The sequence below is a fragment of the Ailuropoda melanoleuca genome, chromosome 8 (assembly GCF_002007445.2).
Source record: "Ailuropoda melanoleuca isolate Jingjing chromosome 8, ASM200744v2, whole genome shotgun sequence".
NCBI lineage: Eukaryota > Metazoa > Chordata > Mammalia > Carnivora > Ursidae > Ailuropoda > Ailuropoda melanoleuca.
The window spans coordinates 77,303,118-77,326,474 of NC_048225.1; the positions used below are offsets into that span (position 1 = coordinate 77,303,118).

The 23,357-nt window shown below is 38.5% G+C and overlaps 1 protein-coding gene across 1 annotated transcript in view; it reads right to left on the minus strand.

Annotated features, from left to right (window-relative positions):
- SLC9C2 (solute carrier family 9 member C2 (putative)) overlaps positions 1-23,357 on the minus strand; it is a 104,189-nt gene that overhangs the window by 25,868 nt on the left and 54,964 nt on the right. Inside the window, exons 14-21 of the mRNA XM_034666750.1 lie at positions 23,200-23,319; positions 21,837-22,035; positions 20,930-21,118; positions 18,203-18,352; positions 12,408-12,459; positions 10,452-10,600; positions 8,144-8,269; positions 2,849-2,947 (exon numbers count right to left, since the gene is read on the minus strand). Coding sequence (XP_034522641.1) covers positions 2,849-2,947; positions 8,144-8,269; positions 10,452-10,600; positions 12,408-12,459; positions 18,203-18,352; positions 20,930-21,118; positions 21,837-22,035; positions 23,200-23,319 — 1,084 coding nt within the window. The remainder of the gene's footprint in view (positions 1-2,848; positions 2,948-8,143; positions 8,270-10,451; positions 10,601-12,407; positions 12,460-18,202; positions 18,353-20,929; positions 21,119-21,836; positions 22,036-23,199; positions 23,320-23,357) is intronic.

Genomic DNA, 23,357 nt, shown 5'->3' on the forward strand with positions numbered 1-23,357 from the left:
TGAGTTTGAGCCCCATGTTGACTAAAAATTACTTTAAAAAAATAATAATTTCCATGGGCCATCAACAGAAAAAGTTTTTAGGGTGAATACAGGCAGATTGAGTCACTTCAGGAAAAGAATGGATAGGCATGGATGGGGGAAATAAGAAAGCTATCAGATTTCAGGAGGAAGCTGCAGGAATCAACCAGAAGGATTACAGAATTTTTCAGAAAGTTTAGCTGTGAACATCAAAGAGGAAGGCTATTGTTCAGGAAACAAGAAACAGGGAACAAAGGGTCACTGACGTTGCTGTGAAACTGCCCCCAGTGATTACCATTCAGATATTTAGAGGCTTTCATGCTTCAAAGGCCTTTGACATTTGTCTAATTTAATTTTAAATGCAATTCAAAGATTCTTTGAGCAACGAAGAATATCTCTGCTCTTTACAAACCAAGAAAAGAAGGTAACATCTACAGGCAGAATTTAAAGAAGTCCTTCCAAGATTCCTGTCTCTTCATTATTCAATCAAACATTAATCTAGGTAATGCTGGGAAAGGACTTTGCAGATGGAATGAAGGTCACTAATCAGCAGACTTTAAAGAGATGATTCTGGATTATCCTGGTGGGCCAATGTAATCAATCACAAGAGCCCTCAAAAGTAGAAAAGGCGGGGCGCCTGGGTGGCACAGCGGTTAAGCGTCTGCCTTCGGCTCAGGGCATGATCCCGGCATTATGGGATCGAAGCCCCACATCAGGCTCCTCTGCTATGAGCCTGCTTCTTCCTCTCCCACTCCCCCTGCTTGTGTTCCCTCTCTCACTGGCTGTCTCTATCTCTGTCAAATAAATAAATAAAAGATCTTTAAGANACTCCCCCTGCTTGTGTTCCCTCTCTCACTGGCTGTCTCTATCTCTGTCAAATAAATAAATAAAAGATCTTTAAGAAAAAAAAAAAGTAGAAAAGGAAGTAAAATTGATCAGAGAGATGTGGCATCAAGAGAGGAATTGCCTGTACTTGGGCTCTGAGATGAGTATCTGCCTGCAAGGATAGAGGAGGAGCTCTGGGAGCTGGAGGTGGGTCCCAGCTGAAAGGATGCAAAGAAGCAAGGAGTCTGTCCTATAGCCATAAGGAACTAAATTCTACCAACAACCTCAAAGAATCTGGATGTGGATTCTGCGCTTGGAGCTTCCAGAAGGGAACATTGCCCTGCTGACCCTTTGATATTGACCTTGTGAGACTCAAGCAGAGAAACCAGGACTGCTGAGCTAAGAACTCTGAGATAATCAATCTAAGCCACTAAATGTATGCTGAGTTGCTGTGGCAGCAATTGAACACTAACATAACATCTTCAGCCCAAATACTGTTGGACTTATTCTTTAAGAAGACTTAACTAGGCCAGTAATTGCAGGAAAATTCCCCAAAGGAAAATATATGTTGCAGCTTTTAAATGTTAGAGTTGACATATCTAATAAATCTGGGTAGCAGTGTATTTTTGTTACGATTCTAATGGGAGCATAGCACAAGGATTCTATTGGAAGCAGCATAGAATAATGGCTAAGGACATGGATAGTGAGGCCAACTCCATGGGTTCAAAGCCCTTCTTGACCCTTTACTGTGTGCTCTTGGGAGACAAGTGAATTCATTTCTCTGTGCACCAGTTTTCCCATGTGAAAAGTAAGGCTGTTATAAGGTTGAATGTCATAATATATTGCCATTTTGACCACCCTTTAAAAAATTACAACTAACTTCTTCATCTGTCAATCATTTCTAACATACTGTATATTTAACTTATTTATTTTGCTCATTGTCCCATCTCCTTCCATGCCTCTATTAGAAAGTAAATTCTAAGAAGGCAGGGATTTTTGTCTGTTTTGTCAATTCCGTGCCTAGAATGAGCAGTGCCTGCTGCAGTGTAGTAATGAAGTAAACGTTTGTTGAGTGAATGAGTGAACAAATGAACAGCACCAGACATTTAATAAGTGCTACACGTGTGTTAGTATTATCATATATTTATCAAAATAGTTTATTTCCATGACCAATTGGATATTTTTAAGGTCTGAAATACCCCTTCTAAAAATAGAAAGCCGAAGATATTATGTGCACTATAATAAGGGTTTGTCACTTGTGAGCATCATGTAGGACCTAGGAATTATTTGGGCCATAAGCTGGGGCTCACCCATGTATTCTACTAGCATTCAAACTCCAAAGGATTCTTGTTCTCCATACTCTACTAACATCTTTCTCTCTCTGGTCACCAAAAGTCTCCTATTGGTTAGGTAAAAGTTGTATTTTCAATCCTCATTCTATTTGACCTCTGTAGGGATCTGACATTGCAGTCCATCCCCTTATTCTTGACTCTCATTTCCTTTAGATAACTCAACCATTCCAAGTATTGGGTTCCTTATCTGGACATCATGGAAAAGACCACTTCCTCCTAGGATTGCTGAGAGGAATAAGTAATGACTACAAAAGCATTTTGTTAAATCGGAAGCACCTTTCAGATATTCAGCTGTAGTGTTCACTCTGAGCAGAAATTGTTTCATTTAGAAATTATGTTAAAAATTTAAAACTTTCAAGGCATCTGGGTGGCTCAGTTAGTTAAGCATCCAACTCTTGATTTCAGCTCAGGTCATGATCTCAGGGTCCTGGGATCGAGCCCCAGTCTGGGTTCCATGCTCAGCATGGAGTCTATTTGAGTTTCTCTCCCTTTGCACTCCCCCCGCCCAGTCACGCTCATGCTCTCTCTCTCTCAAAATAAATAAATAAATCTTTAAAAAAGAATTTAAAACTTTCCTGGTTCCTAAATTTCTCCTTATATTAAAATCATATATTTCAAAATACATTTTCAGTAAAAAGTAAATAGTCCCTTACAATTGCCATTCCTGAAATAATTAAGTAGATTCCTTGTGGCATTTCACCTTCTCTACAAATGACATCTCCATAGTCAAAATAGGCAAGTTTGGCTCTCTCCTGCGAGAAAAATAAAAAGGGAGTCAACACAAAGTTTTCACAGTCTACTTTTCTAAATAGAAATAAGACTTTTTAAAGCTAAAATGGCTCTCAAGTAGGAAAAAAAGCCCCACAAATTATATTCTTTGGTTTGTTAATGAATTATAACATGCTGACATATCTCATCATTTTTTTTAAAAGAAAGGGACAAGCAAGCAAACTGTAGACTTTGTGATTAGCACCAGGCACAGTGACTGGTGGAAACATCCAATAAATGCTGAGTTGAATAGATGTTTATAATAAACTGTGATATTTCTGACAAAGGAGACAGAGACAGGATGCTCAGGAAAAATCCGGAAAGTCCACAGGACCCTGTCTTGGATGTCCAGGGAAGACTTTAAAGAGGAAGGAATAGCTAAGCTGAGGCCTGAAGGAGGGGTAACAGGTAGCCAGGATACAATGAGTTGAACATCATTCAGGGCAGAGGGTTCAGTATATGCAAAGACCCAGAGGCAAATAGAACATCTGCGCTTGGGGTAACCACAGAAGATGCAGTATGTCTTAGACAGGGAGGGGTGGGGACCAGGACTGGGTTATCAATTAGGCTTCAATAGGCATAGTGTGTAGGATTCCCAATACTTTAGGGACTCACAACAACATTCTGGTTTCTTCTAAAATCAGAAAGGAATAAAACAACTTCTGGTAGAGGAAAATGTTTTAATACTAAAACGTTTAATACTAAATATTCATCTTTATACTAACACAGTCATAAAGTATAATTTTTTGTACTTTTTGATCGGGGAAGAGGCCCACTAAGGCAAATGTGCCAGGGCTCATGAAAGTTATCATGCAGCCCCAGTGAAGTAAGGAGAGGTGAGCCAGAGCCAGACCTTGAAGGGTCTCATAGGCACATTAAAGAGTTTGGGCTTTTTCCCAAAACCAAGGAGGAGCCACTGACGGGTTTGTAACAGGAAAATCAGGGGGACAGATTTGCATTTTACAAAGATATGTAGGAAACATATTTCTAAATCATTCATAGTGGCCATCTCTAAGTGTGGGCTGAGTGACATGTTTTCACTTTTCACTTCATGTACTTCTGAATTATTTGACAGTGTTGAAACCAGCAGGGATGACTTCACAATGTTTTTTTAAAGTCACCTAAAGCCAATTATCCAGTTTATGTATTATTCAGACCTTGGTTTTCTACAATTGACTTCTGGATTATCATTATAGACCATTATGTTTTTAACTAACCACACCAATTGGAGGCTGAAAGAAGGGAGGAGTAGTTTAAATTAACTATTGTAGCTGTGATGGAAACCAAGATTGAAATTATAGTCTACAATAAGGGGTGTTTGTTTTGTTTCCTATGTGGATTTTAGTTAATCACACAATCCCTGGATTGTTCCTAATGAGAATAATGCCTGTGTGTTTCCAATTCTTATCCTGGTAAAATCTGATTGAATTGGCTATCAAGAACCAACACATTAAGGAAAGGGTGCACTTAGACTGATGGAAGAGGGTAAAGAAAGTCAACAGCCTTGCAGAGGTATGGCAAGTTAGGGACGGGAAGAAGGTTGTACCCCAGTGACAGGTTCACCTCAGGTGTCTGTAAATCACTAATTTATAGAGTTATCTTCTCATTGGTTTCCCATTCCTTCCCATTCACTGCTGAATAGCCAGTTAATTACACTTGTGAAAATTACTGCCTATAAAGAACCAAATTCTAATTTTATCTTAAATTGGATTTTAACAAAACTAAGCAGAAAACAAATTATAAGAAACACTTTTGAGATACCTTCTTCCCAGTCCAAGCCCACCTTCCACTCCCATTTTTTTGAGATTTTCCTAACTAACCCCTATGGCCCCCAGCCATCCCATCAGGTTTCCTTCTCCTTCTTGCAGCCACACTTGTACTTGCCAAAGCGGAACATCAGATCCAAGCTAAGCCAGGTAGGTTTCTCTCTCAAGAATTTGAACTGAGAGACAAAGAGCCTGGGAATTGAAAACTGAGCCATGATATCCAAGTGCTAAAAGAAAGGTCCACAGATGCCCATCAATGATATTCCTGAGCTGGCCTGAATCCCACCTTACCCATGGCTAGTAGCTAACTATTTCTTAGCAGCGTCTATACACCCCATTGTCTTTTCAGTCAACTTCCCCTTTGCTTAAACTAGTTCAAGTTGGGGCGCCTGGGTGGCTCAGTCGTTAAGTGTCTGCCTTCGGTTCAGGGCGTGATCCTGGCGTTCTGGGATCGAGCCCCGCATCGGCTTCTCTGCTGGGAGCCTGCTTCTTCCTCTCCCACTCCCCCTGCTTGTGTTCCCTCCCTCGCTGGCTGTCTCTCTCTCAAATGAATAAATAAAATCTTTAAGAAAAAAAAAAAACTAGTTCAAGTAAGCTTTTGTTAATTTCAAGCAAAGAAGTCTTTTTTTTTCAAGATTTTATTTATTTATTTGAGAGAGAGAGAGAGAGAGAGGGAGCATGAGTGGGGGGAGGGGCAGAGGGAGAAGAAGATGCGTCACTAAGCAGGGAGCCCGATGTGGGGCTCAATCCCAGGACCTGAGGATCATGACCTGAGCTGAAGGCAGACACCTAACCAACTGAACCACCCAGGCACCCCACAACCAAAGGAGTCTTAATTCTAGTAAGTTTGATATCAATTTCAAAAGAAAAAATTCAAAAGTTTCTGGCATGAAGAAAACATTAGTATAGCAAAAAAGGAATCAATTATTGAAAGCTCAGTAGAACCTCATTATGATTGCTGTCTTTCTAGAAAAGAAGGAAAATGTTCTCATTATGGACAGATGCCTTATATATCTATGTACCTAGATCACAAAGTATGGTACAACCAGATTTGTGGTAAAGCAAACACCATTCTTTGTCACAGAGTTTTCCTGATTCTACAAATCTAACAGAGGTTTTAACAGGTTGATGAGAAAGTTATAAACCTTATAATTCATACAAGAGCCACTTAAAACCAATGCCACAAACTGGTATCTATGAGTCACATCAAATCCAAGGATATACTTTGTTTGGCTTGCATGGTATTTTCAAAATTTTGAATTCATGCTAAATTTTTAAAATTTGGAAACTTCACATAAGAATTCAGATCTATGGCTTTTCTTTAAAAAAAAAATCTGAACGCTACATTATTAAATCTAATGGTCAATTTTCAATCTTCATTTTATTTGATCTCAGCCTCATTTGACATAGTTGCTTACATTCTCCTTTATGAAATCTTTTCCTCACTCAGCTTCTGGAACACCACTCTCTTCTAGTTTTCCTCCCACCTGATGGATTACTCCTCAATTCTTCTTTTTTCCCCCAGTTTTATTGAGATGTAATTGACACACAGCCCTGCTCAAGTTTAAGGTATACAGCATAATGACACAACGTACATGTATTATGAAACAATTACCAAAAGTTTAGTTAACATCCATTACCTCATCCAGTTACCAAAAAAATTATTTTTCTTGTGATCAGAACTTTTAGGATTTAATCTCGTAGCAACTTTCAAATATACCATGCAGCAGTGTCACATATGTAAACATCATGTAGTACGGCACATTCCTAGCACTCGTTTATCTTGTAACTTGGAAGTTTGTACCTTTTGACCATCTTCCTTCCATTCCCCTTCCCCCTCTGCCTCTGGTAACCACAAATCTGATCTCTTTTTCTATTCTTTTCACTAATTCCTCCTCTTCTCCCCTCTAAATGTTGGATAGCCCAGGACTCAATCCTCGGATGTCCATAATAATTCCTTAAATTATCTCATCAAGTCTCTATGCTGACAACTCCAAAATCTCTATCTCCCGTCGGCCTCCCATTTGAATTCCAGTCACATATACTACTGCCTACTCGGCATCTTCATCTGGATGTTTAATGGCTTTCTCAAAATTTAAGTCATTCAGAATCGAATGCTTGTGCCCTCCATATATATCTTCTCTTCTCCATCCAAGTCAACAGAAACTCCATTCTATTTTCAGACTAAAATTCCAGAGGTCATCCTCTCTCTCTAACACTCCTTGCTTCACACCTATCAGCTCTACCTTCGAAACACATCAAGACCACTTACCACTTGCTCTAATCAAAGTCACCATCACCTCTTGCCTCCATTACAGTCATCATCTCCCTGGCTTGCCCTTGTCCCCTTACAGCCTATTCTGAACATAGCAGCAAGGTGGTAATTTTTAAATGTAAGTTAGATCATATCACTTCTTCGTTCAAAAACTTTCCATAAGTTCCCATTTAATTCAGAGTAAAAAAAAGCCAAAGTCCTGGCCTACGGAGTTGTACGAACTCAGGCTCTACAGCTACTCCAACTTCTGCCCCTCCCATCACTGCTTCTGCCACAGGGGCTCTGGGGATGTTCCTTAAACAAACTGAGCATTCTCCACACCAGTGCTTTGCACTTGCCTGGAATGCTCTTCTCCCAGATCATCTGCCTGGTATGCAACTGCTTGCAGATCTCTCTTCAAATGTCACCTTATTAGAGCAGCCTTCCCTGATGGCCCCATATAAAATAGCTTCCGAACTCTATTCCCTTTTCTCCCTTTTTCTCCATAGCATTGACAATCATCTAATAGACTATATATTTGTGTGTTGGTGTGTTTATTGTCCAACTCTAGCCATATAATATAAAATCCAAAGCAGGGACTTCATTTACTTTGTTCACAGGCATTATCCCCAAACCTGAAACAGTCTCCTGCACAAAGAGGATATTCAATAAATATTTCTTGAAAGAGTCCAAATTCCAATAACAGCACTCAGCTGACTTTAGACAGACCATGAACTCTGGAATATACCACAGTTCTCACTGCTCCCTATAATACTACACAGAGCTTCTTTTACTCTTATATCATCTGCCTGGACTGTATAGTAATTTAAACTTGAGACCTTAGCTCTAAAAAAAGTCTTTTCCGGAGGGTGTATCTAGAAGTCCAGAACTCTGCAACATAAAATAAGATGGGATTGGTAATAATCAGGTCGCACAGATAGCTTATCCTAAGCAGATAAGCCATTGTGAAAAACCATCTTTGCCCTGTAGGCTCAAAATGAAATCTAATCTTCTGGATCTTGCTGGGCCTCCATTTTGGCTTGCCCTTTATTGGCCATCACAGGATTCTTGCTTGGAATATGCTTTTTGTTAGTCTTGTATTAGGGAGTGGAAAATAATTATCATCAAACCTGAGCCAGAATAGAAGACAGATTCTTTACCTTGAAGAACTCAATGAGAACATCTTTATTTTCCAGCCAAACAATATTATGAAGATACTTGTCAGGAGTGGGCGGTGGGATTGCCATTGGAAAGTTATTTAGTGCTTTTATTTTTGCAAGGAATACCTGAAAACAAACAGTTAAAATAATGGTGATCAGATCCTGTGACGGAAAAGGGACAGTAGGTAAAAATTAAGGAAATCTAACAAAACTGTTATGTAAATTTATTTTTATTTTGATTCACAGTTTCTCTCACCTTACTTGAATTATCCTCTAACCTTTATGGTTCCTATTCTTCCCTTAACTTATTGAATTTATGAATTGATATGTTAACTCAATTTGAATTTATTATCTTTATAGTTCAGTTAACACTGTAAGTCACTGTGTCTTAATTTCAAATCATCTAAACCTCACAGTTATCACTGTACAATTTAACGCCACATTTTCTCAAATCTTTTTCATATGTATGAGAAGCATATGTATGCTTCTCTAAATTCTTCTTATTTTGAAGGATATGGTTCCAGCTTTGTGGGCTCTCAGAAACCTTCTCTGGCTTCCTCCACCGGGTAAGAGATAATCACTTGTCTGCCTTATTCCCATGACATCCCCTATAGCTCTCCCTATGGAACTGATTACATTATAGTATTATTATTTTTACTTATCTGCCTTACCCTCCTATTATGTAACTTTTGTTGATTGGATGAGTAAAGGACTAAATGAAAGAACAAGGAAGAGCCCATATACTTTGGGGGCATTGTTGTATTAAGTATTCCAATCTCCTCAAGAGCCCATGGCACATAGTGGGTATTCAACATATATTTACTCAATAAAATTGAATTAGCTAGCTAACTCCTATGACTATCTCCCTATGACTTGGAGGATAATTATATCTCTTTGGCTGACAATTAGGCAATCAGTATGCATTCAATAAGTAAATATTGAATGACTGATTTACCCATTACCTTTCTAAACAAACCTATAGGAAAAAAAAACCTCTCTTCCTAAGGGCTGTTATTTATTTTAATTAAATAATATCTCTCTTCCTAAGGGCTGTTATTTATTTATTTAATTAATGTTATTTATTTACTTAATTAATGGTATCAAGCATTCAATTCAATCTTATATAGCCTTCAAAGTGGTAAGTGAAAAAATAGAATAGAAAACAGTGTGTGTAGAGGCATAACTTGAAGAATACTGTAAAGTAGCCCTTTTCTTCTGTCTATCAGACACTAAGGAGAAATCATATTACCCATTTAGTCCTTTGCCATGATTAATTAGTCTAAAGAGAGCCTTAAAGAGGAAAGCTGTCCTGTCCCACACCCACTTCCCTTTGGGGACCATGGAGAGGACACTATGTCCTGGCAATGACCAAAAGCACAGTGCATGTGACACTTGTCCGGGAGCTGCCAGTGATAAGGAAAAACATGTGACACCCCAAAGCAGCTAATCAGTGGGCAACACAAACAGAATGTGGGACCAGAACTTCCATGTTTCTGCCTTATGCTAGGAAACAGATTCTTCCAAAAGATAGAAAGAACAATCATATTTGCACAAATACACAGTCTAGATGGTAGATGTGATAGGATGATAGCATTAAATATTAACCATGTTTTCCTCTGTCCTATGTTCCTATTTTTTTTTTTTGCAAACACATATATCATTTTTCAAAAGTCTGTTGATCAACTAACCATGATGGTGTCTTCCCTGCTCCTCTCCTCTCAGTACTGCCCCCTTCCTTGATGCCCACCAACACACACAAACGCATGCATACACACACAAGCTGATCTCTCCCTACCACGTTAACATTCTGTGATTCCCACCTCCCTTGCCACAGCTGCTAGGACTGGGCAGTGCACATTCTCCAGTAGATAGAGAAGCAGAAAAATGCAGTTGCGTTTGTAGAAGGAGCCAAAAGAAGATGGCACAGAGGGCAACCCTGATAGGAAATGGAGAATCTGGAAAACTTTCTAGGTCTGTAGTCAAATCCCTTCCTCAGGCCTGGCCACATGGTCTGGCTACTGTGGGTTCTGTAAGACACCATGTATCTTTATAATAAATCCCCCAACCCCATTTCTCGGCTAAATCTAACTCAGGTTGGTTTCTGTTACTTGCAACCAAACGGTTTTGACATGGTAGGTACCAGGTAGCATTGGAGCTAGCTGCCACTGGCATTAACGAAGGCTATAGGCAAATGGCAGAGTTAACACCTGGTGTAATCTCCCTCACTCATGACACTCTGCTCAAGTAACAATGCAGGGTTGGGTGTTTGTCCCATGGAATCAAGCCACATGGAAAATTGCTTTATTACCTTATTCATCTCGATGCCCTCATGTTTATCAATAATGCCTCTTGACCAAAGGAAGGTGAGGTTTTTCAGAGCTTTAGCAATCACACTCCGGATTGCCTGCCTAGTCTTCAAAGCAATGACAACGTCACGACCCTCATGCTCTATGAGTCCTGAAGCAAATAAAACTATCAGTAAGCGAACAGTGCAATAAGCACAATGATAACTAATATTTGTGCAGTGGTTTAAAATTTCCAAAGTGTTTACAAAATACCTGTCATTCCTGTTTCATACAGAACTTGGGAGGCTGGGAGGACTAGAGTTATTTTCAACTCCATTTTATGGATGAGAACATTGAAAACTGGCTTCCCCTACCAACTAGGAGAAAATGACTTTCTCTGCCTTATTCCTATGGTATGTCCTACATATCTCCATTATGGAACTTATTATATTATGGTATTTTGATTTTTACTTATTTGTCTCACCCTAAATACCATACAACTTTTGTTGGGTGAACGAATAAGTGACTTAATGAAAGAGCCCCTGGACTTCAGCAGGTGGAGCTTTCTGAGATCAAATCACATATCTTGTCCTCTTTAATGAACACGAAACGTCACGAACTGGACTGCGAGTCAATACCAAAACTGCATCTCTTTCATCTTTGTACTCCTAACATGGAGCAAAATGCCTGATATCTGGAAGGCACTCAAACTTTTTTTTTTTTAACTGGCTGGTAAAATGAAGGATAGTGTGATCAGGAACATAGGTCAGTGGAGCACTTGTCTCTTGATCTCGGGGTTGTGCGTTCGAGCCCCACGTTGGATGTGGAACCTACTTAAAATTTAAAATTTTGTTTGAGAAAGGAACTTAGGTTTCAATGTCAAGTACACCTGGGCTGGAGATCTAGCTCACCTCTTACCACCCACATAATTTCAGGCAAGTTAACCTTTCTAAACGTCAGCTTCATTATCTATGAGATGAAGATGATAATAGTATTTGCCTCATAGAGTCATCATAAGGATTAAATGAGATAATGCATATAAATCTGTTAACACAGTTCCTGACATAATTAACATTTGACAATCAGTTGTAGTAAACATTTGGGAACAGACACTCCCTTTTACAGGACTGAATCAAGAGCACTCTATAATATTCCTAACAATCTAAGAGCATAATATGAGACAGCAGCTCCTAGGCCCCTAATCTTTAAAAGCACAGAAATAAAAATCTTCCTATATGTAAAAGCAACAATGGGTCCTGGATTTTCTGAGACAGAGCCAAAATTTCTGGCATATTGTCTCCAAATTCACAATTTCATTCATTCATTCGATCTGGAAAGTATGATCCTTATAAATCCATCAGACATCTTATAATGTGGTTATGAATACAAAGTGGTTTTACTTGATTTCTTTTATAATAAATTCCCTTTATGCCAGTCTCTCTCCCAGATACTTTTGCATACACGAGAGCCTGGCCTGCAGCCCCTTACAAGGAAAACAGACCCAAGAAGCTTTGAATAAAATCCTAGGACTCATGCTGTGTGCTTCAACTCAAGCAGAGTGATCATAAATGCTCAAGAAATGACATCCCTTGTAGCCCCACATTCCTGAGTATCCTTGCAAGCAAAGTAAAACAAAACAAAAACACCCTTTGTCAAATGTAATCATCGTGTGTCTTTTTCTTACAGCTTTAAGGAATCAGATCTTGCCACTTTAATACACTTTCTACCCTCCTAATTCTTTCCTCTATGTTCCTGTAGCACGTACAAGACTTCCTCTAACTTGATGCAATTATCCACTGATATTCTTATACTCTCCACCAGGCTCTGCATTTTCGGCATACCTGGCCTATTGCATGCATTCAACAAATGCTTGTTGAATGAATAAATAATTGAAGGAAACTATGAACTTGTCTTCCCTCGGTTAAATTATGGGATAATAAGGTGTGATTTCAGGAAATCAGATACTCCCAACTACCCACCTAGTTCTTTGACAGCATCTCGTTTGTTGGTTTCCAAAATTTCATATAATTTCTGTAAAAAGTTAAGAAAGGCATTAATTTGTTATTACACCAAGTGCATGTCTGGCTTTAAAATCTGAGAAAAAGAAGAAATCCCACTTAGTTTATTATGTGGGGGAGATGTTTAACTCGATTCTCCCCTCTGTGTCGATTCTGCTGCTTTCCCCGTGCTCCTACTCATATTACAATGAATAGTGTGCAGTCAGTAGCTTGCATAACTACTGGACCCAGCCTTTCTCAGAAAAGATTAGTGTGCATTCCGTTGTGCACCAAGGAGAATTCTCACAGACAGAGCTCTGTTAAGAGAGAGCCAAGTGAGCTGCTGTTTGGGCAGCCAGTCTATCAGGAGCATAAAAACAAGGAAAATAATTAGAAACAATGGTATTGATTAGTTCATGTTTCCTGGGGATAACTCCTGACATAAGTAAGAAATAGCTCTACTCCAGGGCTAACCATGATTTAGGCTGTGTTCAATCACACAATGGGTATTGGTCAAATGCCCGCCATGTCCCAGGCACTGCTCTTTGTGGAGCTTATTCTCCAGCTTTAAATCTTTCTGGAGCTTGCACTGGGCCACACCAATAGCCCTGGCAGCAAACAACCAACAGTTCCCTGGGATCGTCAGGTACAGACGACTGAAATCCTGCGCCCGAATAACACACAGCATAGTGTTATTTACAAGGAAGAGTAATAAACACAGTGTTATTTTACTGGCTTGTTTTTTGTTTGTTTGTTTTTTAATATTTATCTATCCATTTTAGGGGCTCCTGGGTGGTTCAGTCGGTTAATTATCTGCTTTCAGCTTGGGTTATGATCTTGGGGCCCTGGAGTAGAGCCCCAGGTTGGGCTCCCTGCTCAGTGCTTCTCCCTCTCCCTCTGCCCCTCCCCCTGCTCATGCTCTCTCTTTCACTCTCTCCCCCTCTGTGGCCCCTCTCGTGCTCTCTCCCTCTCGCTCTATCTCCAATAAATAAAGAAAAATCTTTTTTAAAAAAGATTTACCTATCCATTTTAGAGAGAGAGAGTGTGCATGCATGAGCAGGGTGGAGGGGGCAGCGAGGGGGAGAGGGAGAGAATCTCCAGCCGACTCCCTACTGAGCACAGAGCCCAACTCAGGGCTCCATCCCAGGACTTTGAGATCATGACCTGAACCAAAATCTAGAGTCTGATGCTTAATCAACTGAATCACCCAGGCACCCCTACTGGCTTGTTATTTAAAGTTTAAGTAGCTGAAGTTAAATTTTTGTTGTTGTTTTGGTCTAGAAAAATCACATGTAATAAATCCCTCATTTTGAATATAAGAATTAGATATACAATTTTTATTAAATTGTTTCTTCTCACTTGACAACACCGAATCAAAATAGGGGAGGTGCCAAATTAATGGTCTGCCCACGGCACCCACACGCCATAGTCCCTCCCTGCTTGCACAGGTACAGAGGCAGCTGCAAAGACCCCCTCAAACCAAACTGCACCAGTAGCAACTCTGTAAAAATGCTATAGGATGACCTGCACAAGAGAGCCGAGGAACCAACTCCTACCCACAGATGGAACATAATCATTAAAGCCTGGGCATACACGTGACTCCTCTAAGTGAGCTGCCACTGGTCAGTTGTTGAACCACGTCACTTTCAGAGTAAACACAAGTTTGATATCTAAACACATCTCAGAAAAACATTTAAATCTTTACCCAAGTCTCCTTTATAAATGCCAAAGGGGAATTCATTTCATCTCTTACACTTTGAGGAAAGCGCCCCCACATGTCGATGCCTTCTTCCAAACTCCTCAAAAAACATTACCTCCCACCACTGACTGCGGCTCTCTTCCCTCCTCTTCCAGTTTCTGAAATCTTTTCTCCTATGAATAGCTCTATCTTCTTTCTGTTGTAGATCCATCTAGACTTTCCGTACGTATTTTGTCTTCTCTAATAGTCAAAGTAAATCAACAAGATAGAATTCTGTTGCACATTCGATCCAATAACCAATTCTTCCTTGATAAATCCAGAGAATAGTTCTCTAGCCTATCTATAAAGATGTCATGAAGGATGTTAGATGCCTTGGGGTGCCTGGGTGGCACAGCGGTTAAGCGTCTGCCTTCGGCTCAGGGCGTGATCCCAGTGTTGTGGGATCGAGCCCCACATCAGGCTCCTCTGCTGTGAGCCTGCTTCTTACTCTCCCATTCCCCCTGCTTGTGTTCCCTCTCTCGCTGGCTGTCTCCATCTCTGTCAAATAAATAAATAAAATCTTAAAAAAAAAAAAAAGATGTTAGATGCCTTGCTAAAATTCAGCTACACTCTTCCTATAGTGGTCCCTGATTATAAAAGAAAATCTTAAAGATATTTAATAATATATCTTTTTATGTATTTTAGAAATTAAAATTAAGACATTAAGGTAGGTATCTTCACAGCCTCTTTCCCTCTCCTGAATTTAAATAAGGAAAGAGCCTCTCTTTCTTGGCTGAGGGCCTGAGGTAACTAACAGTCATCACAAAAATTAGGCACAGCAAGCAGAAGACATAACCCCCAACCCATTCCTGATTTTATGTATACAGACACAATTGTTAGATCTGGGGCTTTAGTAATCAGGATTTAAATTCATTGTCAGATTAAAAATCATGAGTCTCACTTGGGCTGAGAAAACACCCTTCAGCTATTGATACTGTGTTCACTTTGGACCCCTCATCTGCACATCTGAAAATATAACCAAAAGTCACCAAACATGGGGCAGGAAAAACAGGATGAAAGACAAGAACCAAATGTGACAAGTAGAAGAATGAACCTCAAGGAAGCAGAACTAACATAGGAAACAAAAAAAATTTTAACTGAGGAAATTCAAGGGAATATCACATTTGTTTAAAAAAGAGGTGGGGAAGCAGTTTCAATGAAAAGAAGCAATCACAGTACTTGGCAATCAAAAAGTGTTCAATCAAAAAAGAGGAGAGAAAATTTAATAGATGGGCTGAATAACAGAATGAACACACCTACAGACTGGATTCAGAACATGGAAAATCAGGCTGGGGGGTTCTCACTGCAAAGAGGAAAGACTTGGAAGTTATGAGAAAACTTGAAACAAGGGCTAAATCCAGAAATTCAAGAATTTGTTTAAAAGGGTGCTAAAAGGAGAAAATAGAAACCAAGGGGAAGGAATAATCAAAGAGGTGATGAAAGAAAGAGGGCAATCTTCTGATTATGAAAGCTCCAACAAGTGCTGCGTGGGATAATTTTTTTTTAATTTTTTTTTTGTTTTTTAAGTTATGTCTCCCACCCAAGACCCCAAGAAACAAGAGTCCCATGCTCTACCAACTGAGCCAAACAGACACCCTGATAATTTTTTAAAGATTTATTTATTTATTTTAGACCTGTGCACACTTGAGTGGGGGGGAGGGGCAGAATAAGAGAATCCTCAAGCAGACTCCCCCATGAGTGCTGAGCGGGAGGTGGGGCTCAACTTCACAATCCTGAGATCATGACCTGAGCCAAAACCAAGAGTTGGACCCTTAACCAACTGAGCCACCCAGATGCCCCCCCAATTTTTTTTTTAAAGCACACCTAAGCATATTCTGGTAAAAATTCAGAACTCCAAGAAGGAAAATCCTATAAGCCTCTAAACAGAGAGAGAAAAAATTCACCTACAAAAGCACAAGTAAAATCAGACTTGTATCATCAGTGCTGAAGACAGATGGCAGTACCTCTAAGAAAATAGTTTTGGACAGTGAAAAGATCAATTATGAGAGCAAAATACAAAGATTTTTGCATGTGTAAGCCCATACATCACCTATGAAAAAATTACTTACGCACATAGGCTAGCATGATAAAAAGGAAAGCAAAAAGGAGGCTCGCGTGGACTCCAGAAAGGGTGGCTGAGGAATACAAACTAAAGAAAGAGAGGAAGATAGTTTAAAAAATATTTTTTAATTAATCCATTTGACTGTTTCATTTAGAAGAGTCTCTTTCAAGTAGTAGATGTTTAATTATATTGATCATATTTCCTTTGTTATGAGTTGAATCAAATGATAGTTTCTACAGTGGTTAATATTTATATAATCATAACAAAGTAAAGGTTGTTTTTTGGTTTTTTATGTATGGAGTCATTTATTGAAAAGAATGAAGACATAGGGGTGCCTGGGTGGCTCAGTCGTTAAGCGTCTGCCTTTGGCCCAGGGCATGATCCCAGGGTCCTGGGATCGAGCCCCACATCAGCTTCCCTGCTCTGCTGGGAGCTGCTGGGAGCCTGCTTCTTCCTCTCCCACTCCCCCTGCTTGTGTTCCCTCTCTCGCTGGCTGTCTCTCTCTCTCTGTCAAATAAATAAATAAAATCTTAAAAAAAAAAAAAAAGAATGAAGACATAACTATACTTACAGAATAAAATGTGAATGTTATAAAACTTTTCTCTGTAAAAATAATAGCTCCAAAAATTTAAGATGGAGGGAAAAAGAAAAGGCTAAAGCAATATTCTAATCTCTTTATACTTCATGGCAGAGAGTAAATAAAAGCCGTTTAGAGATAATAAATCAAGAATAAAATACATGTGCACATTATTAAAATTATTATGGCAAACAGTAGAGGAATTAACACACGAACTTTTACTATGGGGATGCCTGCCTTCAGCTCAGGTCATAATCCCAGGGTCCTGGGATTGAGTCCCATATCAGGCTCCTTGCTCAGCGGGGAGTCTGCTTCTGCCTCTGCCTGCTGCACTCACTCTTCTCTCTCTCTCTCTCTCTCTGACAAATAAATAAATAAAATCTTAAAAAAAAAAAGAATAGTTACTCTGGCGCTGTCTCTGGGAAGCAGTAGTGTGAAGGGCAGGCAGGGATACTTTTACTTCTTGCATTTTATTACTTTCAAGCTATAAAATTCTTCATGGTTATTCTTTTACCATCTTTTCTGTGTTGTCTCCTCTCTCTCTCTCTCTCTCTCTCTCTCTCTCTATATATATATATATATATATATACAGCTACTGAACTACTGTGCATTCTTTCTTTTTTTAAATAGGGTCCACATCCAACGTGGAGCCCAACACAGGCTTGAACTCATAACCCTGAGGTCAAGACCTGAGCTGAGATCAAGAGTCAGGCTCAGCTTAACCAACTGAGCTGCCCAGGTGCCCCGCCACTGAATATTCTTAAGCAGAAAGTCACATATGAAACTTGAAACATTACTCTAGTAGCTTGCAGAGGGTCCTGGGTGGACAGCCTGGCATGAGGGAACTGAGTCAGGAAGTGATTCACTCCATCCTTATCTCCCACTTGGTACTTACCTCATGCTGCCTGGAAATAAGGGGGATCTTAAACGAGTAAATTAATAAATAAATAAATAAATAACTACTACTACTCAGCCATTCTTCAGCACCAGCATTTTGAGTTTTCACTGTCAAATCTTTGTTCTCTTTCCTTCTTTCTTCCTCTCCACTTCAGACCTACCTTTTCTTTGAAGACTCATGTGAGTTCTGATTCCTGCATGAAGCCTTTTCCAACTTGCCCTAACCTTTAGAGAGTGTTACAAAGACAGACAAATCTCTAGTCTGCAACCAGAACACAAAAACAAAGGGTAGATTTTCTTCTGTGAAGATCATAAATGAATTTGATAAAGATACCTGACATTTAAAGAGCAAAGACTGTCCTCTGCAGCACCTCTTATAACATAATAAATAATGGAATCCCCTTCGCTTGCTGCAATTCGTCTGTTGGGTCAAATACATGTAGAAGTCGTCTTAAAAGATACGACTACACACAAGTGATTGTTTTCCCCATCTTGTCTCTCACCTGATATATTGATTCTCTGCTGGAAATTTGTTTTATTAAAAATTTGGTATCCTCTTGACTTTTGACATAACCTTTTGTAATACTATACATCAAGCGGAGGCGTTTTTTGATCTGCACGTCTACGATATTTATCAGCAGTGGGATTATTATCTGGAACAACGAAGAGAAAAAAAGTCTGAAAATTTGATGAGGAAAAGCGCCCTCAAAGGCAGGCATTCTCAAAGTGACATCTTGGGGAGCAGTGGCATTACCCAGAGACTTGTTAGAAATGCAAGTTCTCAGGCCCCCATCCAGACCTGCTGAACCAGAAATTCTGGGGATGGGGCTCAGAAATCAGTGTCTTAACAAGTCCTTTGGGTGATTCTATGCACACTCAAGCTTGAGAGCCACTCTTTAAAGAAATGAAAGATCAATGACTAACTGGCTCTGTAGCTTTAGGGGGAAGTCCCCACCACTGCCTTTATCCCCCATTCTCCACACTCCCAGATTTCAGGAGACGAGAGGGGTGGTCCCCTAACCTGCATGATCGTCACCAACCAAATCAATCATCCCTCTGCCCCTCAGTTTCTTGACTTGCAAGATAGGAACATAGGATATTAAAAATACTTCTTAGCTCTAAATTTCTCAAATCATAAGCTGAAGCAAGAGAGTGTAGTGACTGAAGAGAATGGGATTTTAAGTCTAAACCCTCTGAGGTTCAACTGCCAGTTCTCCTATTCATCAGCTCTATGACATTGAGCAAGTTACTTGTGACCTTGAGGACTCCATCTCATCATCTGTAAAATGAGGGTAATAATACTTAAGTACCCGAAGTCCAAAGGATCAGCCCCTCACAACTGGTATAGTCAATCACAGAGACTAAATCAGGTTAGAATGCTGGGCAGATGGTGAGGAACCAGGTCACAGAGGAGGAAGGTGCGAAGAGCAAAATAACATCATAGCAAAGGAATTACAAGAGCAGAGAAAGAAGAGATTTTTAGCTGCTCTTATAGTTGGGTCACTTTGGCCAGAGGGACAGACAGTAAAGAGGATTTTTACAAACTGTTATTCCATGATGCACTGACACCCCCTGAGCTCTTCCTAAGAGGATCTAAAGTAAAAATCTCCAATATTCTTCCAAGCTCTCCAATATAGGTTTCTCTTGAAAGCCACACTGTACCGAGACTGGCTATTGGAGCACCTGACTTTATATAGTGGTAAAATCTACTTCACAGGGCTAGTGCAATAATTTAATCAGACAATGTATGTAAAGTGCTCTGCACAGTTCCTGGAACATAGTAAGTGCTCAATAGAAAAAGTTAACCCTGATTATATTAATTTCTTAAGTACAATTCTTGGAGATTTGCCAAAGTGTGCTGGACAGAAGTAGTAACTGGTTCACACTTCCACAATATCATGTCTTTAAATTTTTACTTCCCTCAGAGAGACATTTCACAAAGTATTACTTCTACAATAATTATTTTACCTTCATCTTCATCCTGTCTCTGTATAAAAACTGGTTACCTAAGGAAGCTTCTGCCTTCCATTTTAAGACTTAGCCTCATACTACACATCCTGATTTCTAGCGTACTTTGTGTTATGGTGGGGTTATACCTTATGTAGACACCTGGCTCTAAGCTCATAAAGCAAAAATCACAAGTAATAAAGATTACCCCTCAAAGCAGGGTTTGTGAATACAATTCTGTATAGTAACGCTTTTGAACACCAAAGCTTGGTCCCATTTATATAGAATCAAGGAAGGAGCAGCCAATAAAGTCTACAAGTACAAGTCTGAGCATTCAAACAATTCTGCCTTTAAGATGACTACTAGATTTCACAGAGACTGGGAATAGTTGGAGGAATCTAATAAAACCCTTTTGTCACCAAGGTTTTCAGCTGTTTTTTTTTAATATTAATTCTTAATAACTTCAACACATACCAATAAACTTGTTTGACATAATAAGAATTAAACAACCCCAAAAATATGGAGTGGCAAATGAAATCATCTAAAGCTCTCAAGTTAAAAACTTACATAAGACAACTTCATTGGAAAGAAAGACAGGAGGTTTAAGAGCTGAGACTGAAAATCTGAAAATCCACCTTCAGAATCAAAACCAGAGGCATGGAAAGAAGGAATAGCAGCTGTTACAGAGACGGAAAGCCGCAGCAAAATTAAGTTCCATAGGCAGTTTGCTACATAAAAGTAGCCTGGAGAGAAAATATTTTCATGCTTCTGCACAGTTAGGCCTTTATGAGCAAATTTTACTAAAACCTGGAGGACTTGTTTCTGGGTCACCATGCTTCAAATGGCACCAACATTTTCATTCTTTCACTCAACAAATATTTGATTAAGAACTTAACTATATGCGAGGCACCATTCTAGAGGCATAAGTTACGTCAGTGACCAATACAAAGATCCCTACCTCATGGAGAGTACATGCAACATACAGTACAAAGGTAATAAGTGCTGAGGAAAAACTAAACCTTAAGCAGGTTAGAGGTGGGTCAGGAAGATGGGATGGGAAGCTGGTATGTGTGGGGAACAGGTTGTTATTTCACATGGGGTGGTAAGGGAAGGCATCCTTTGTGAGACGGTGAGAGGGTGACCAGCCAGACACCTGTAGAGACAGTATTCCAGAAAAGACAGCTTTTTCTCTTGTTTCCTTCAAAATAATGAGGTTTCTTAACACATTTAACAAACAGTGTAGAAAAAAAAACACACCAAAATTTAGAAGTGTGATGTTTTACCTTGATGAAAGGAATAAACCTAATTATTCTGAAATATCCTAGTATTACTGTAATCTGAATAAGAACGAAGTTGTCTGGTCTCAATTTGACAAAGTATATACAAAATATATCAATGATTCCGAGAAGCACGATAAGAAAGTCCAAAGTATTCCAATATTGATGAAAATATTTCCTTTTCAAAATTACTATCTATTTAGAAAACAAACAGAACGTATGTTATTTCATAGCGCCTGTACAATGAGGGGGGAGGGGACGGACCCTCAAAATTAACAGTTCAATCCTCAACTACAAATGAGTTGTAATCCAAAAGTTGAGTTTTAAGTTATTCATTTGGAATTCCAAAAAAATATTTTTAATCTCCAACATCAAAAGCATAATCTGATTCAAAATATATATAATCAATAATGAAGTTGAAATGCCAAAAACAAGCAGTTAAAAATAGCAGTAAACAGAGTCATTGCAACACTATTAATAATAAAGTATGAAAACAGTAATGCTGACAAGTCACCTTTGAAGCTTTTATCCTAACAAGTAGTTCTTATCTTATGACAAGAACCTAGCAAACAAATATGGGTTTATTCACTTATTTGCTTTTTGTATCATTACAGAGAGTATTTGAGGGAAACAACCATTTGTATTTTCTATTTGTATTTCCATTTCTCTTGCATGTCATTGGGATTCTCTTCACTTTTAAGATACTTATCTTACCTGATATCCACGACCATGAGTATTATACTGATTTCATTATTAAACTCAGAAAATTCAAAAAAGATTACTAAAATTCCAGGATCCTATCAACTATTACAGCAAATGGCTTCTAGTATCAAATGATTTCAATATGACAAAAATAGATTCAAAGATATCTGAATTGTTCTCTTCATTGGATACATTTTATTTTAAACAGTACCTTCAGTGCTGATCGAAATATGAATAAAAATACAAAATAGTTGTTTACTGATATAAGTGCTGACACATTTAACTCTCTTGCGATTGGCCATAGATGCATTATCATAGGATAAATGTACATTACTGTTATAACGTGTCCTGCATATTCAAATTCTTCTGAAAATGCAATGTGATATACAAAAAGCAGAAATTTATTATTCCTGGAAAAAAAGGGGATCAATAAAATGGTACATCATTTAAAAAATATAACAATTGAGATCTAAAGTTCAACATTTGCTTTAACGAATCATCAACATTAATTTGAAGAAGAGTATAAAAATATAAAATAAATAGGCAGAAACCTAAAGCATACTTTCTGTGCACAATAATCATCATAGAGAAAGACAAAAATATAGCTTTTATTAATCTATATCAGGATGGGGAGCGTTTTTTAAAATCAAGGCTAATAGTATATAGGAAACAAGGCAAAGATTCATTCATCAAAAGCAAGAAACAAATAATTATAGAAAAAAACATCAGCATCACTTAAAAGTAAGAACAGGAAAAAATATTCTATTCAGTAATTACCATGACTTTTTTTTTTCAATTTTCCAATCCATCCTAAGTAGAGCCTAGCAAAAAGTGGTTATCTAGATATATGTCAAGACCCTAGAGTTTTAATTCCTTATATTTCTCTTTAAACTTAATACAGGGGAAAAAGTTAAAAAATATCAGGATTTGTTATGAAAGGTATGTCAACTTAAAATTTATGTCACTTAAAATTTAGTAGCATGAATTTTTCTGGTGTTTCTCATTTTTTTATCTTTCGTTAATAGAAAAACCTTGTCTTCCTGTTCTAAAAAGTATGTAAGTTCACAACTTATAATAAATGGAAGAGTTTACACAAGTTATGTAAGTATGTATCTTATGATATTTTGGAAAATTGGTTACAGTTATTAGTAAGGCCATGTTATGTTTTTCCTAGTTACGGACATCAACAGAACCGCCCCATGTCACAGATGAAATTGAGAGGAAAATATAGGCCATGAGTTTGATATTTCTCTCTCCTGCTCAATGTTACACCCAGAAGAATATGAAAGCAGTCCCGCTTGAAATATGACCCTAACACATGGCAATTACCACTTAAAAGACTCCAAATACGACCACTTCTTCCTACCCACTCTCTAATAGAGGTATCAACAAAGTTGCTAAAACAGAAGGGAGAAAGAGAAGCAAGGGCTCTGCTCCTTCACCACTCAATCAATAAGAGTTGACCATAATATTAGCTAATTTTTTTAATAAGGAAAATCAGTGTAATCAATGCTGATAATGTGGAAAAAGTCATATTTCTAGGTATATTGCTATTAAAGGTTTACAAAACTTACCCATACAGAATAAGAGATGCCTTATCTTTATGATATTCCAAGAAAGCTAACATGCTTTTAAACTTCATAAGCCAACTTCTAGCTCTTACATAAGTTGAAACATCATAAATACTCATGAATCTGACAGAGAAAAATATACATATTTTAAAGTAAAAATC